This window comes from Trichoplusia ni, assembly GCF_003590095.1.
Source record: "Trichoplusia ni isolate ovarian cell line Hi5 chromosome 17 unlocalized genomic scaffold, tn1 tig00002301_group16, whole genome shotgun sequence".
In the NCBI taxonomy this organism is placed as follows: Eukaryota; Metazoa; Arthropoda; class Insecta; order Lepidoptera; family Noctuidae; genus Trichoplusia; species Trichoplusia ni.
The window spans coordinates 19,739-36,451 of NW_020799762.1; the positions used below are offsets into that span (position 1 = coordinate 19,739).

The following is a 16,713-nucleotide window of genomic DNA, read 5'->3' on the forward strand; positions in this document are numbered from 1 at the left end:
ATATTTGATTTTAAATTTTTATGTATCAGACTATCCTACCTCCCTCTATAGTGATTTAAAATTCATTCATTGTTTTTTACAAATCAATTATAAAGAATCTTCAAATCAAAAAATTCGTTTAAATCACTAGTCAGGGCACTGTAATAACTCATAAATTTCCATTTTAATATAATGAGGTAAACTTTGGGTAACCATTTTTCAAAAACTATTCAGAAAACTATACCTGTCTCTTTTCTTTGTTCTGCGTTTCTTCCAGTTAGATAAGGATAGAGCTATGTATGTATGCCAAACTAGTAATGAAGAGTCCGGTAAAGAAGTCACAGAGGTCTTAAAAAAACTTTGTGTGTATTTGTGAATATTTCTTAATGATAATCTTATTATATTTTATTATTTACACTATATATTAACTAATTTAACTATCACCTATTAAGTCGAATATATACAGTTATTATAAAGTAAATAGTTTTCTTACTTCGCTAAGTGCTTAAGAGCCGTTGTTGACTGGCAACAAAAAAGTTGCACCACAGTTTTGCAACTGTTTCTCAACTAAAAAGGAACTGTTTTTTTCTGTTGCATAGGGATGTGCATCGTGTCCGAGTGGGTTTGGCGTGAATAATCATACCACCCTGATAAAAGTTGAAGAAAAGACAGTTGAAGGACAGTTGCATGACTGTTTTGCAACTATTTTGTTGCCGATAAGCGCTGACTCTTACATTGGAGAAACAATACGCGTTGGTCATGATGTTGAATAAATAAAAGCACGCTGACTAATCCGTGAGACCAGAACAGGCCTTTAACCAAATGACATTTCAAAAAAAATACAAAAATTAAATAAAAAAAAGTGTATGGAAATGACATATCGTTTCGGCAAGTCCCGTGACCTTGACCTGTCATGTCCATACATTCCAGCTTTTTTCCACTGACGTTAACGATTGCAAAAATGTAATTTAATTAGATGAGCTGTACATATGTTTCGCGAAACGACTCTTTAAAGTTGCCAACAGCAACACACTTTTACCAAACAAAACTTTGGATAATCACAAAAATGAAAAACTATTTAAAAACTAGAAGAATGTACTTAAAACTGCCCATATAGCCCTCAAGAAGAGCAGTCCAAGGATGGCGCAGAACGTATAATGCAACATTCTAAGTCTGTTCAACTTTTTTAGACCTTCCGGGACAGTTTCCACGGGGTCTTTCAACAGATATACTCGGACTCCACGGATATAGCTGTAGAAGTAATCATTCCAGTCCAAAGCACTCATGTCGAAGTCAAAAAGATGCTTATCAGCATCACAGAGCTCGCTGTAAAGTTTCTGAGTATTTGAGTTGTCAAATTTCCATTCTCGCGTTGCAAAGTACGCCATCACTTCGGAGAATTTTGTTATTTTTCTATAGGCTTTTCTTAACCTGGGGAAAGAAGAAAGTGTTTTATTGTTATAATGAGGTTTATGTCAAGTCAAATTGAGCGTGACAGAATCGCTTTCCCAAAATTAAAGTAGATTAGTTGCTCCTTATTACTTCAGCTGTCTGCTTGCAAAAGTGCCTGTTTCAGACATAAGAGGCAGAAAAAAACTGAGGACATGAAGCGTTTATATATATACAATATTTATATATAAATCTCGTGTCACAATGTTTGTCCTCAATGGACTCCTAAACCACTTAACCAATTATAATAAAATTCGCACACCATGTGCAGTTCGATCCAACTTGAGAGATAGGATAGTTTAAATCTCAAGTTATAGTCGCAATTATTCTAACCACGCGGACGAAGTCGCGGGCAACAGCTAGTATACAATATAATGCAATGTAAAGTCGTCACACACAGACACTCCAATCCATACTAATTTTATAAGTGAAATCTGGTACATGGTATAATCTAAATTCTGAGAAAGAACATAGGCCACTTATCCATTGGAAAAAGGCTTATAAGGGGTATAATAATAAGTTTCATACAAACCTATGAAACTTTTTTTTGGATTGGACTTTGGCTTTCGAATTTGGCTTAAATATGTGCACAGCGATTTTTGAGCATCGAAGTCCACGCGGACGAAATCGCGGGCAACAGCTAGTTTTATAATATAACTAGCTGATCCAGCAAACGTTGTTTTGCCGAATATTTTTTTTTAGTTGTATTTTTAATGCCACATTATAAAAAAATAAAAACAAACAATTTCGTCCACAAAATAAAATATATTTTTTTAGTGTGAGCAACCCTTATCACTTAGGGGTATGAAAAATAGATGTTGGTCGATTCTCAGACCTACTGAATACGCATATAAAATTTGGTAAAAATCGGTTAAGCCGTTTCGGAGGACTACGGTAACTAACATCGTGACACGGGAATTTTATATATTAGAAGAAGATATATGTAGATTGTAGTAGATAAATACTCACATTGGTTTCTTCCCGATAAGAACAGCAATACCATCGATGATGTAAGCAGGTATCCAGTGCAGAAGGAAGCAGAACAGAGTGTAGAAGAACTTAGAAGATGTGATGTGGAATAGGTAGTAGTAGACTGCTTGGATCGTTGGTACTTGGAACCCGTAGATCTCGTTGTATTTCATGAATTTCTCTGAAAAATTGAAATATTTCTCGTAAATAGTTTTTGAACGAAAGCTTCTTTAGGCGTGACTAGGAGGTGACGGCAATGCAAAGGAAGTTACGGAAATATGGCGTCACGTTTTCATCCTTTCCAGATTTAAAATATTTTAGATTTTTTCAAAAACTATTTATTACATTTTATCAAACTTCAATAGATGGTTCATAAATATTATCAAGCGTGCCCAAGAAAACTCGCACATAATTCATTTTTAATACAAAAGAATCTGAATCCCTCAATCCGTTTAGGAGCTATGATGTTATAGATAGACAGACAGATATACATACATATACATGTCAAATTTATAACACCCCCTCTTTTTCCGCCGTAGGTTAAGAGGGATACCCATCATTCGAATACCTCTAGTAAAAGCATTGCTTAATTCATCACTAGATGGCGTTGTGCAAAGACTGTATTTAACTTAATTTTACAGTTCGTCACTAGATGGCGTTGTGTAAAAACTGTATTTAATTTAATTTTACAGTTTATCACTAGATGGCGTTGTGCAGAATCTGTATCCAACTTAATTTTTCAGTTCATCATTAGATGGCGTTGTGCAAAAGTTGCATTTTATGTATGATCTTACTAACCCCAAGTCAAAGGGTTTTGCTCTGAGGACACGTAGTTATAGACTGGTGGGGGCAGGTCTGGTGGTGGTGCGTCCTCGTGGTTGCTGGGGTACTCCCGTGCCGTCTTCCAGGCGGCTGCTATACAGGCATTCACCACCATGTCTCCGGGCACCAGGTCGGCTAAGACCTTGGGGTTACAGTTTAACACGTGGAGGAGACCGACTGCTGCCCCTACCACCACCTGTAAAATGAAAATGCAATGCTTTAGAACAAATTTGTTTGCAGTTTTTGCTAGATTTTACACCTTGGAAAACTTAGAACCTTGGATTTTTCATCAAGGATATTGTTCAGTAAGATAAAACAAAGTAATTCTATATAGGAACTATTTTAACTTAATATCAATACAAAAATAAACAATATATATAATATATGACGCCTCAAAAAAGACATCTTCATCCCTGCCAAAGTCGGGAAACCTGCCCAGAAGGCTGGCTGCATTGCCACGTTGTATGGCAATGCTAATTCTTTGAGCAAAATACAGACCAGTCTTCTGATCATGGGTGGAGTCGACCGAACGCTGTGTGAGTTCCTTATAAAGAATTCGTGCACCTTTTATTTTTTGTTAAAGCGGGGGAATCCTCATGGACACCCACTGGGAGGAAATGGGTAGTGTCAGACTCTTACTTACTGACTAAACCTGAACCGCCGTGCTACGTCATCCGCGTTTTTGTGTCGGTGTATGGCAATGCGTTGCAATCCTTCATACACCTCTTTATAAAGAACTCGTGCACCTGGTCCCCATGCCAAACGGCTCAAAAATATAATTACCAATAGTATTTATGCTATACCGTTTCGCACATACAAAATTTTTGAAAGAAACTTGAAAACTAAAAACTGATTTAAATTCAGTATACTTACACCAGTAGGTCCATAAACGTTATCAATCCAACCAGCAACCGGTTCTTTTGAAGTACCAATAACTGAAATAGGAAAACCATCGAAATTATTTTAACTACAATTTTAAGCAAATGTTATTATTATTATTTGCAAACCTCTTAAAAGATTTATCAATCTCGTGAAACAATCTATAATTTTCATAAATTAAAATTCTCGTAAAAAAAAAAATTAACTTTAATTCTGTCATTTGTGTTTCATCAATATATTTAATAGCTTAGGAATTAATATAATAAATGTAATAAACCATAATTAGTCTTATAAAATTGAAATTGAGCATTTTTAAATTTCAATGCTCTAACAGGCAACTAGGTTCTAATATTTACACCTTCTTGTATACCTACACTTAGTTCGCAATGAACATATTTGAATTTGAAAACATGTTTGTCATTTCTTACCTATCGCTGGTCTGAACAGAGCTACCGGTAAGCCCTTGGAGTACTCCTGAACAATGTTCTCAGCTACAGCCTTGGTGTAAGCATAAGTGTTCGGGAAATCTCCAAGTAATCTTTGAAAGACAAAAGTATAAGTTAAAGGCGGCTGTTATTCATACATCAATGATAGTAACGGGTTGTCAGAAGCTGGAAAGTCTGACAACCAGTCTAACTAAGGGGTATCGTGTTGCCCAGGTAACTGGGTTGAGGAGGTCAGATAGGCAGTTGCTCCTTGTAAAACACTGGTACTGTTCAGCTGCATCCGAACAGACTTCAAGCCGACCCCAACATTTTTGGGAAAAGGCTAGGATGATGATGACATAGATGACCCATCCATGGACCAACTGATTCAAGCGTAGGATAATGATAGGAGATCAACTCCATGTCAATATAATATTGTCACGCAATATACATAACCATGGTTTGAGGGTTTGAAGCTACCCTGAAAATTTCAGCCTGCTAGCTTATCGGAAAGTGCCACAAAATTGAAAATCGTGGGCAAATACAGTCGAAGTGAGAACCTTTTAAGATCCTGCCTTTTAACTTACCCGGGCGTAATATTGTTAATGGTCTTGACATCCATGGTTTCCACAATGTCTATGAGCTTGTCTCCCGGGAGAGGACTCTCGTAAAACTTTTCAGAGATCTGATCCTGTACGCAGTTACTGAAACAAAATAAAAATATTTTAGGTTTGGTTTAAAACTACGCAACTTTATCCTAAAAATTCCATCTTTTACCTATTTTATATATGGTAGGTGTATACTCTGCTGTAGGTAACAGCAGACGTCACAAAGAGTTACCATGGCCCCGGTACACAAAAGGCTAAGAAAAGAACATGAATGGGTGTTAGTCAGATGAAGTCTGACACTCCTTTCTCCTCGACGCAAAGTGATAGAAGACTTGATGATTTCCCACCCGAAAGAGAAGGGTTGGAATATTTATCATTTCTGCGACTATTCAAATTCAAATAATTTATTTGTAAAAGTGTTTATGGAACCCCCCACAGTGATCGGATTCCGTTCTGTTGCAGATCTTTAAATTCTCTTCTCACAATTTTTATCTATACATTTCTTTTTTGCATGCTAACCAATTCAAAAACTCAGCTATTTAATTTCCTTTGTTCTATTACTAGTTCATCATTCAGGTAAGCACCAGGTTCTTTTACGGACTGGAGGTACAATATTATGTGTACCTGTATGCTGTTGAGATGTGTACGAATGCCTTCAGCTTGCTGCATCCTCGGGCAAGCTTCAACATATCACGGGTTCCTCTGACGTTGATTTCCACAGCTGTCTTCAAGGGCTCGTCAAACCTCACTGTAGCGGCGCCATGGAAAATAACCTCCACCTGAAAATTTACAAATTTTAGAGGTTTAGTAACAATAATTAATAGTTTAAAAACATGCTTATACCCAAATCATGGGAGTACATGTCAAATAGCCTGGCCGCCATCTTGGACGTGCGCCGTATTGGATACTAGCTTTTCGCCCACGACTTCGCCCGCGTCGAGGTCGGTTATATCGCGTTTTCAAGAGAACTCTTCAAAAGTCCGGAACAAAAACTATCCTATGTTCTTTCTCAAGGTCAACTCTATCTCTGTGATTTAGACGTGAAAGCGTAACAGACAGACAGACAGACAGAGTTACTTTCGCATTTATAATATTAATAGTAGCGATTACTTACTCGATAGATATACAAATGAAACCATAGTTCGTAGCGTGAACATAACAGCAAAAACAATACTTTAAAATGACGAGTTTCCTTTGAAATCAAACTAGGCTTTAACTAACATTATGTACATATCTCAAGTATTCAACAAGTAGACAAACTATAAGAGGTCACACTTGAACTTTACAACAAGTTATGTCAATAAGAATGTTTTGTATGGATCAAATATCGTTTTTTAGACATTTTAAAGAGTCCGAAAACTGAGATTAAAACATTTGAAGCTGATCCATTTCGTTCGTAAAACGGCTTGATCTGTGACTTACTTTAAGGGAATAAAGATTAACTATGGATTGCAATAAACAATTTTGATTTGATTTGATTTGATCTATTAAGATGATTAAACATGTTTAATTGAGTTATGTTATATTTTAAATAGCTAGCACAAAAACATTTCATTTTGAAAGAGATAATGAGACTTTTTTTTCGACATTTCTCCTCAGGGTAGTCAGATAGGAAGACTGCTGCGAGCATTAATGTTTTATCCTACTTACAGATAAATTATTTCATTCCTTTTAAAAACGATTGCGTTCAACGATCAAACAAAATCTTTAGAGGCCTTTAGGTCTGCTTATTTGATGATCAAATTAACGCTTTTTACTTGTTTTAAACATTAATGTATTGTGTGTATAATATATTAGATCTGTTTCTACAACTACGTGTGATAGACGCGTAAATCTCCTAAATTCCTGAACCTATGATTATATGTAGATATTTTAGAAATGTGCTTGTCTATATACATACCTACTTGGGAAAATTACCTAAGATTGATAGAAAAAACACAGGTTTTACTCTTAAAGGGAGTGTCTCAAAATTGACTTGTAAAAATCCAACCGGAACGACAAACAAACAAGAAAGTGAGTTTATAAAAACGTGGCAAAATGTGATCACTACGATGCATTGGGATCGAACTCGAGACCTTTGAGTTGACAGTCTGTCAGTCTTCCCTCTAGGCTATCACAGCTTCTAAAACACAGTTTAAGGATATCTTCCACCCAATATTTGAATGTACAGGATATAGGTATGAAGCTTTTTTTAACGTACCTCATTCATAACTTTGATGCGATCCTCAGGAGACATGCCGAGGTCCGCCTGCCCCATGTCACCCTCAACAATACTGATCTTCTGGATAAAGTTCGGACATTCCTTCCTCAATCTGTCGTAAAGCTGTGAAAGAAAATAAATAATAATATTCCATAATTTTCACCCAACGCCATCTAGTCTCAAACTGTGAAGAGCTTGTATTATGAGTACCAGACAACTGATAAACATACTTATAAATACATATAGAATATGGATAAATTACACCCAGATACGGAACAAATGATCGTGCTCATCACACAAACATTTGTCCTGGGTGTGAATGGGAAAGGGATCGAACCGGCGACACGTCGCCTTTTATAGACTTGGCGCGGTGACCTCAACCACTCAACTCTCCGTGCTGTCAATTCGTCCGTTTTTTGCTAAAATTAATGAGGGCTTAAGGGGCTGTATTCAAGGGCTCTTCATCCAGGAGTTTAATGATAATTGAGCTCTTACCACATCATCAAATTGTTCTTGAAGTCTTCTGGCTATATCCTTATTCTTCTTCGGCCTCGCCAGTAAGAATATCTTCTTTAAATCCGGACATGATCTGAAACAAAATAGAAAAGAATCTCAGTATTTAAGAAGATAAGATGTTTTCTTTAGGTTGAGTAAAGAAAAAAAATAAAGTTTTGCGATTAGGAATTTGACTGGAAACTTGAAAGAAATCTGTTTACTCAGTCAGAGTTCCAAGAAATACAGAATACGTATTTTTTTTATCACAATTTTAAAAAGTCAGGAAGATAAAAAATCACTTGCTAGTGAAGACCATACTAGTAAGTGACGTCGTTCGAGATTATAAATCACTGTATCCGCTTATAAAGTTTACGAGATAAAAGAAAAAAGCACTTTATTATCCAACTAGCTGTTGCCCGCGACTTCGTTCCCGTGGGTGGGAGATATATGTTATGATTTATACCTGCCCTATTTTTTCACATTTTCCATTGTACCTATCTTCGCTCATATTAGTCGCAGCGTGATGGTTTAAAGCCTAAAGCCTTCCTCGATGAATGGTCTATTCAACACAAAAAGATTTTTTCAATTTGGACCAGTAGATCCTGAGATTAGCGCGTTCAAACAAACAAACAAACTCTTCAGCTTTATATATTAGTATAGATATAGATTTACCTAAACAGTTTTTTTGTTAAGCACGCTATTGTGTGTCTCTTTCAGAATTTGACAAAACAACTGCAATCGGACCTTAGGTACTCGTAAAAGCGTTACCGACTCTGGACCAAAGGGATTCTGAGGAAGAATTTGTGTACACTGGTCATCAGGGCCGGATCTAGGGGCCCAGGGGCCCCGAGGCCTCGAGGCAACAAAGGAGTAGGGGCCCCCTTGGTTCAAGTTATTTTCATTCAGTGAAAAAATTATCTAGCTTTTTTAGACTCTAGTCATAGTGGGCCCCTAGGCACTGGCCTAAAGTGCCTTATGGATAATACGGCACAGCTGGTTATGGTTAAAGTTACATTAAAATCTCGTGCACAACAGCCAGTATTATAAGAAAGTGCTAGCAAAAAAAGTATCAATAAAAATTAAAAATACACCCCCGAAAACAATAATTAAGAACTTCTATCCCAAAATCGATTCACCGATTAAGTATCTACATAACAAAGGCAACCCGAATAACGGTATCACATATTTGAAATTCAAAAGAGTCGTTTTAAAAAGAGGTGTGATATGCGATTGATTTATATAACTATTGTTTAATTAGTAAGTGAGTCGCGTACGGCCTCAGCACGTATCCTCGTAGCCTTGATGGTGCAACTGTCTCACTCTTATTGTCTAAACAGTTTGTACCATTGATCAAGAGTATTCGATGTGCCCAGGGCCCCAATAGGGATGATGACAATATTTTTTTGCAGCGTCCCTCTTGTAGTTTTTTGTATAATAATGGATACGTATTTTTTTAATTTGTCCCGCAAACACAAATTGACCAAATTACAGTGAATGAAACTTACGCGTGACGTCACGATTGAGTATAAATTTTACTCTATCGTTACGTCACAAGCCCCCTCTCCTAAACTTTAAAGCAGTTAATCGTTGTTAATTCTAGTTTTTCTGAAAAAGGAAAAAATACGTGTCTCATACTTTTCAATTATCTAACTGAGGGACTAATGAGATTTTTTCTTTTTATACCCAGTCATCATCCCTATTCTGCTATTTAAAATGGCCGATGAATTTATGGCAATCGGATTGAAGAAACTATTCCTAATCCCTTAAGAAATGTGCCACAATGATAATTGAAGATTCCTTGTATTGAACGTGAGTGTACCGCCCCGTACTGAATTCCTCAAAATTTTTGGAAGATTGCTTAGATAAATCGAATAGCGTTAATCTATACTTCTATATACTAATATATAAAGCTGAAGAGTTTGTTTGTTTGTTTGTTTGAACGCGCTAATCTCAGGAACTACTGGTCCAAATTGAAAAAATATTTTTGTGTTGAATAGACCATTCATCGAGGAAGGCTTGGCTATAAATCATCACGCTGCGACTAATAGGAGCGAAGATACAATGGAAAATGTGAAAAAACAGGGCAGGTATAAATTATAACTTATATCTTCTACCCACGGGGACGAAGTCGCGGGCAACAGCTAGTTTAATATAATTTCCAATCATTCATCGGCCATTGTAAATAGCAGAATTGGGGCCCAGATGCAGTAGAGTCCGGTAAATCCCTGAGCTCTCGAGTCGTTGTTTTTAGAGTTCCGTATCCAAAGGGTAAGGCTTCGTCTTTAACCAGGCTGTATCAAATGAATTGTGGAAGATCGACAGTTGAAATTGAAGAAAAAAATAATTTCTATAATATGAATAGAAAAATATATTTTTTTACGTTTGGGTATCTTACCTACAATGATACGGAACCAATTGTGCGTGAGTCTGACTCACCCTTCGCTTGTTTTGTAAAATGCTAAACTCCCACGGTCGGGAATGAACCCGCTACCATTTAAGTCAGATTAACCGCAACTCATATTTTATTTATAATGTATTGCGGGCTTTTATCGCCGATTTCAACTTGCACTGAATATAAATTACCCTTAAGCACTTTTTATAGCCTTTTCAAATGACAAAAGAAATGAAAATAATAAAAAAATATCCTCATATGCTTTTTGATACGACATTTTTAGACATACTATCGATGCATACCCTATTATTATTATAAACGCAAAAGTTTGTATGTATGGTTGTTTGTTCCTCTTTCACGCAAAAACCACTGAACGGATTTAGACGAAACTTTGTACACAGATAGTTTATAAGCAGGATTAACACGTAGGATAGTTTTTATCCCGACTTTAAGGAAAGAGAAGTTTGTTACATTACACTAATAATATAGATTCCTTTGTCAATGTTAAATAGATTTTCATGTTTGCAATTAAAAAGCCCCATTAAAACCCCACCGCCACAATCTAGTTCAATTCCTACAAAAAATGGTATTGTTCTAATTCTGTACTATGCATTTGCATATTTTTTTTCTAGAAACAAGAAGTTGCTCTGCTAATTTCACATGAATTTATTTTTTTGTTAGGGTTTAAAAACAGCCGAGTGGTTGACAGGCCGACGCGTAAGTCGCAGGTTTGATCCCTGCGTAGGACAAGCGTTTGTGTGATCCACGAATGCTTGTCCTGAGTCTGGGTGTCTTTGTGCATGTGATTTGAATGTTTGTGAAACGTCCACATAAGGATAAATTCCTTTACGAGTTTTTTTTTTTAATATCTTGTTGGACAATCCGCCATTTTAAAACCAATATACTGTATGTATTCAAGTATAATATTAATACAAGTTTCAGTTACATGCCAACTTCAATATTAGTTTAACACAGTGTTAGCACATGCAAATATGAAGCTTAAACATTAATAAAAAACATCTTATTAATAGAGTGAGTGAGATGGAAGTATACGTAATGAGAGAGTTAGAAAGGGATAGCAATATCGTGAGGAGTAAAGGTGTTATAATGGTTGTTTATCTGGTCTTTGGAAAAACCTTATTATTTGTTTATTTCCGCCTTCCTTTACAAGAAAAAAAGGTATGTTATTAAATTAAGGTTTCTGAAAGACCAGTGGGAAGACTTGTTAATCATTTGTTTCGACAGAAAAATCGTTCAAGTCAAGTAAGACTAAGAAGCACATAGTTTGCATAAATAAATAAATAAATATGGTCACCCATCAAATTTATGGCCGAACCAACTATTAATTATCAAATTCGATTTTCATTTTTAGTCATTCTTGTTAAAGAGCCAAAGGAACTGATCTTCCGTAAAAAAAAACTGTCTTGGTATCTCCAATTATGAGATTCGACCTTATGACAGGCGGACAGACACTACAATCTTAGTAATAGTGTTCAATTTTGGCTCTTTGGCTACACCAACCGATTATGTTAAGCTATTTATAACCTGACTAGGTGTTGCCTGCGACTCCGTCTGCGTGGACAGCGTTCGGTGGTCCCCGTTTCCATGGAAATACGTCCCCTTAGTGATCTAATAGCTTTTACACACCTTTTCAATTTTCCCATATTTAAAAAATCGGGATAAAAGGTAGCCTATGTTCTTTTCCATGTCAATGGATATATGCATGCCAAATTTCAGCCAAATCCGTTCAGCCTTTTTTGCGTGATTGAGTATCAAACATCCAAACATCCACTCTCTCACATTTATACCTAACTAGCTGTTGCCCGCGACTTCGTCCACGTGGTTAGAATATTCCCCGTTTTTTTTACATTTTCCATTATATCTTCGCTCCTATTAGTCGCAGCGTGATGTTATATAGCCTTCGTGTCTATTCAACAGAAAAATAATTTTTCAATTCGAAACAGTAGTTCCTGAGATTAGCGCGTTCAAACAAAGAAACAAACAAACTCTTCAGCTTTATATGTTAGTAAGTATAGATGTGAAATGAAGAGACGTTTTATATTTTTAGTTCTTAACCGACTGCCAATAAAGGCGTATGCCAAAAGTATTTTCACACATTCTTAGTCACGCACAACCCTGCTTACCCTGCATGCATTAGTGTGAAGTAATCCAAGATCTTGTCACCAACATGTCTGTCACCGACTTACACATTAAGCATACTAATTCAGTCGCATCGGCATAACATACCATAGCATACCATTGCATGCTACAGTAAATAGTAGCAACGGTATATCCTACTAGTATTATAAACGCGAAAGTAACTCTGTCTGTCTGTCTGTTGCGCTTTCACGTCTAAACCACTGAACTAATTTTAATGAAATTTGCTATAGAGATAGAGTTGACCTTGAGAAAGAACATAGGATAGTTTTTATCCCGGACATTTGAAGAGTTCTCTTGGAAACGCGATATAACCGACCTCAACGCGGGCGAAGCCGCGGGTGAAAAACTAGTATCTTACTAATATTAAAAACGCAAAAGTTTTTATGTATGGATGTTTGGATGTGTGTTCCTCTTTCACGCGAAAACCACTGAACGGATTTAGACGAAACTTGGTATACAGATAGGTTATAAGCAGGATTAACACATATGATAGTTTTTATCCTGAGTTTATGCTCCTGTAGGATCATTTTCGATTTGTAACGGGCGGGCCCGCGGGGGAACAGCTAGTTACTTATTAATGGACGATTCAAATCAAAAGTCACTTTTTTTTAAACACCTAATTCTAGACTTCGATCCTCGCGTAGGACAAGCGTTTGTGTGATCCACGAATGCTTGTCCTGAGTCTGGATGTCTTTGTGCATGTGACTCGAATGTTTGTGAAACCCCCGCGACACAAGGATTAAATTCCTTAGGGTGGGGGGTATTTTTTCAAGAAACACAAAAACATTTTCCTACATTGAATTAAATAATAGAGAGATATATCAAAATTAATTTCCATATACCTATTTAAGTGTAACAGATGGACAGATTTACTTTCGCATTAATTCTATTTTGTATTTACGAATTGCATGAATACATAAATTGCATTCAATTAAATAACTATAAAGAGATAAAGTTATGTATGACAAATATCTCATTTTGAGTGTAATGTATTGTAAACTCTAATACGATTGTTTTAGAGTTGAATTTATTTTGTCTTGTGAGCATGATAACAAATTTGAATTGTTGATAGGGTGACAATGTTTATCGTTAAGAATAAGATAATTCCTAAAAGTTTAAGTAACGTAATGTCTTGTTTTTTCTTCTATTAGAGACCTCTGCCCAGCCGTGGGACACAGTACGATATACATTATCCCATGGCTGGGCAAAAAGCCTCCCCTTAATCCTATTACGACACCTTATTTCGGTTATGGTTGCAAAACATTACCTTCCTTTATCGCAGTCGGATAAAAAGTTACTCAAGTGATAATGCTGTTACCAGCGCCCTCCTTTTTAAATTTCATCAAAATCTGTTTAGTTGTTTCAGCGTAAAGTGGCAGTAAACATACATTCACACAAACCATATAGTTTACTCGCGCGTATTTATCGGTATCGCCCGACTAGTTTCTAACCCAACCCGGAGTCCTTAATCATGAGCTAGTAGAAATAGGAAAATTTATAGAAAATTTGAATTTTGATAAAATGATATCAATGTTTGTGTTAAATGAACGTGCGGTACAGATATCACATATTATATTACTTAATGATAGATATCTAAAAAGGTTTTCTTATGCAATGATCTTTATCTATACTTTCAACTACATTTTTATCATCGTTTATCTAATATTGCTTGCTTTTGTAATAAGTTTCACTATTATAACTAAAAATATTGATTATGCTTTGTTTCATGTAATAATATCTATACAAATATATAAAGCTGAAGAGTTTGTTTGTTTAAACGCTCAGGAACTACTGGTCCAAATTGAAAAATTCTTGTTGTGTTGAATAGACCATTAATCGAGGAAGGCTTTAGGCTATATACCATCAAGTTGCGACTAATAGGAGCGAAGGTACAAAGAAAAATGTGAAAAAAAATAGGGCAGTTATAAATCATAACTTATATCTTCTACCCACGCGGACGAAGTCGCGAACAACTTGTTATTGATAACCAGCAGAACCCCTCGGCTTAACTTGCATTTCATAAGGGACCCTGAATATCAGGCTTAGACCCGAAATTGGCTACATTAACTTTTTGATTCGTATTGGTTATACAAAAAACCCAAGATAAATCTTTCGTTGGACCTTAATGGCAATAATATAGTTTTAACAATAAAAACTTACAACCGAATTCAAATAAAAAGCTACTGAGCCAAACAATTTCACGTTAAATGAAAAAGTTTAAACAAAATCGGTTCATCCACGCTAAAATTCTGAGAGAACGGACAAGCAAAGAAACAAAATACGAACAGAATTGAGAATTTATCCATTTTTGAACTCGGTCAATAAAACACCTGAAGATATTTCAAGTGTGTTGCGTCACGTCAGAGGACTACGGGCGGGATACACTCTGACACCAGGTTGTACATCAACCATTCGACTAGAATAAAAACTTCATGGTCACCCGACAAACATTCAGCTTACAAAGCACACCTTAAGAATTCCTAGCAAATATATCTCTTTTCCCATCAACCACGTTTTAAAGTAATTTTATATTTGTGGGAGCGGGACGGCGCTATACACGGCATATAGCGTTATCTCTTTTTCTCATTTGCAATTATATGAGACGTGGCAGTTGGCTCTCAGTTCACTTAGCACATACTATCTTGAATATAATCTATTGCATTGATATTCGAGTAGTGAGAGGAGCTCGTGGCCAAGCTATAACTGCATAAGTGAATCGATCACAGGTTAAGCTACGCTTGACACGGTTGGTCCGGAGATGGGTGGAGATGGTTGAATATCTTTGTCACAACGAGATACTCCGTGTTTCGAAAGGCACGCTACATACATCTTTGACAGTCATTACAGGTAGTCAGAAGCTTTGAAAGTCTGACAAACTGTCTAACTAAGGAGTATCGTGTCGCCCAGGTAACTGGGTTGAGGAGGTCAGATAGGCAGTCGCTTCTTGAATAAAACTGGTACTTAGCTGAATCCGGTTAGACTGGAGGGCGACCCCAACATAGTTGGGAAAAGACTGGGACGATGATGAATAGAAACTTAAACTGCTTAAGGTAATTTGTAAATACAGTATTTGACTAAAATGAACCAATTAGTCCAACTAGTAGATTTCTAAATAATTTACGAAGGTTATTTTTAATTTTATTATATCAATAAACAAATACATATCAAACACATTAAAGATGATAAAACGTAATGTAAATAGGGGCTAATGTTGTCACTTGTCGGTAAATATAATGATAAGTGACGTCACACAAGATTTCAATATGTATTAGAAATTAAAACAGAATCTTAAAAAGAAACTCCCATTCCAACTATAATTAGCTATTTCTACATGTATCATTTGTGAACTTAAACGGGATTCGAACCTGTAATCTCGAGCCTACGAATCCGGTCGTTGCTCCACTTAGCTACTGCGACATAGTACTTATTTCGTGTATTTCCATAATTGCAAAAACTAGTACAAATTGCCCAGTTTTACTTAAATTATACTTATTTATATTCTTTCGTAAATTTACATTATAAACACACGTAACGTTACGTGTCACAGACCAAAGAATAAAAACTGATGCAGACCCGCCAATACGGAAAAAAAGGAAATTGTTACTTTTACCATTAAATAACATTAAATATTCCTATTATGGGATTTGATTAGGACTCAATTTTAATTTTAAATAATTATTTTTTTGTATTAACCGACATGCTGATTTTTTTCATCATATTTACCGTTTTTAATTTGCTTTGAACCTACAAAAGAGAATACAAAATTTTAATAAGATGTAGAACTATCGCTGTCTCTTTCTATATCTGTGTGTGTGACAATTTTTATTTCGGTCTCACTCTAACAGACTTTTATCTCTTTCTGAAGCGACTCAGTTACATTACAATAAACTTAAAAAAAAAGGCTTTTCTTAAATTTGTCCTGTCTACAACTTCTATAATCTATGGTATGAGAGAGTGCAATGATCCATATAACATTATGGTTACAAAGATTGTCAATTTGACCAGTACATGCGCTTGCGCAGATCACGGCAACAGGTTCTGTGGTTTCATTACAAGTATTGAATTTGTATGAGTCATGCATTTTGAATGTATGGGACGTACAGTCAGCAAATATAACACTGGTTAGTTTTACAGGACATGCAAAACAAATATCGGTTAAGTGTGACTTGGACGCGGGAGTCTGACGGTTCCGTACAAAGAGACTGCTTTATTTTTTTTAAATGGCGTACGGATAGCGTTGCACACAGCGGAGGCTTATTAGCATTGTTTCGTTTTTCCCCTCTGAGTATGAAACCCTAATTATTTACCTAATGACGGCATCGATAGCTGAGCGGT

General features: G+C 36.0%; 1 protein-coding gene across 1 annotated transcript; it reads right to left on the reverse strand.

Moving 5' to 3' along the window:
- Nucleotides 1-182: 182 nt before the first annotated feature.
- On the reverse strand, nucleotides 183-8,240 carry LOC113506477 (fatty acyl-CoA reductase wat-like). Its single transcript, XM_026889320.1, has 9 exons — nucleotides 7,827-8,240; nucleotides 7,332-7,454; nucleotides 5,756-5,910; nucleotides 5,111-5,227; nucleotides 4,527-4,636; nucleotides 4,093-4,154; nucleotides 3,196-3,415; nucleotides 2,398-2,578; nucleotides 183-1,410 (listed from the first exon to the last, which is right to left on the reverse strand). The coding sequence occupies exons 2-9, from the start codon at nucleotides 7,386-7,388 to the stop codon at nucleotides 1,065-1,067; spliced, it is 1,248 nt and encodes a 415-aa protein (XP_026745121.1). The 5' UTR covers nucleotides 7,389-7,454; nucleotides 7,827-8,240; the 3' UTR covers nucleotides 183-1,064.
- Nucleotides 8,241-16,713: the final 8,473 nt, after the last annotated feature.

Bases quoted from the DNA above. Each gene is read 5' to 3' on its own strand.
- LOC113506477 (XM_026889320.1), bottom strand. From the start codon at position 7,388: ATGGGGCAGGCGGACCTCGGCATGTCTCCTGAGGATCGCATCAAAGTT. The intron at 5,228-5,755 runs GTACACATAATA...ATTTTGTTTCAG, and splicing joins CACATCTCAACAGCATACAG to TAACTGCGTACAGGATCAGA. The intron at 4,637-5,110 runs GTAAGTTAAAAG...TGTCTTTCAAAG, and splicing joins ATTAACAATATTACGCCCGG to ATTACTTGGAGATTTCCCGA.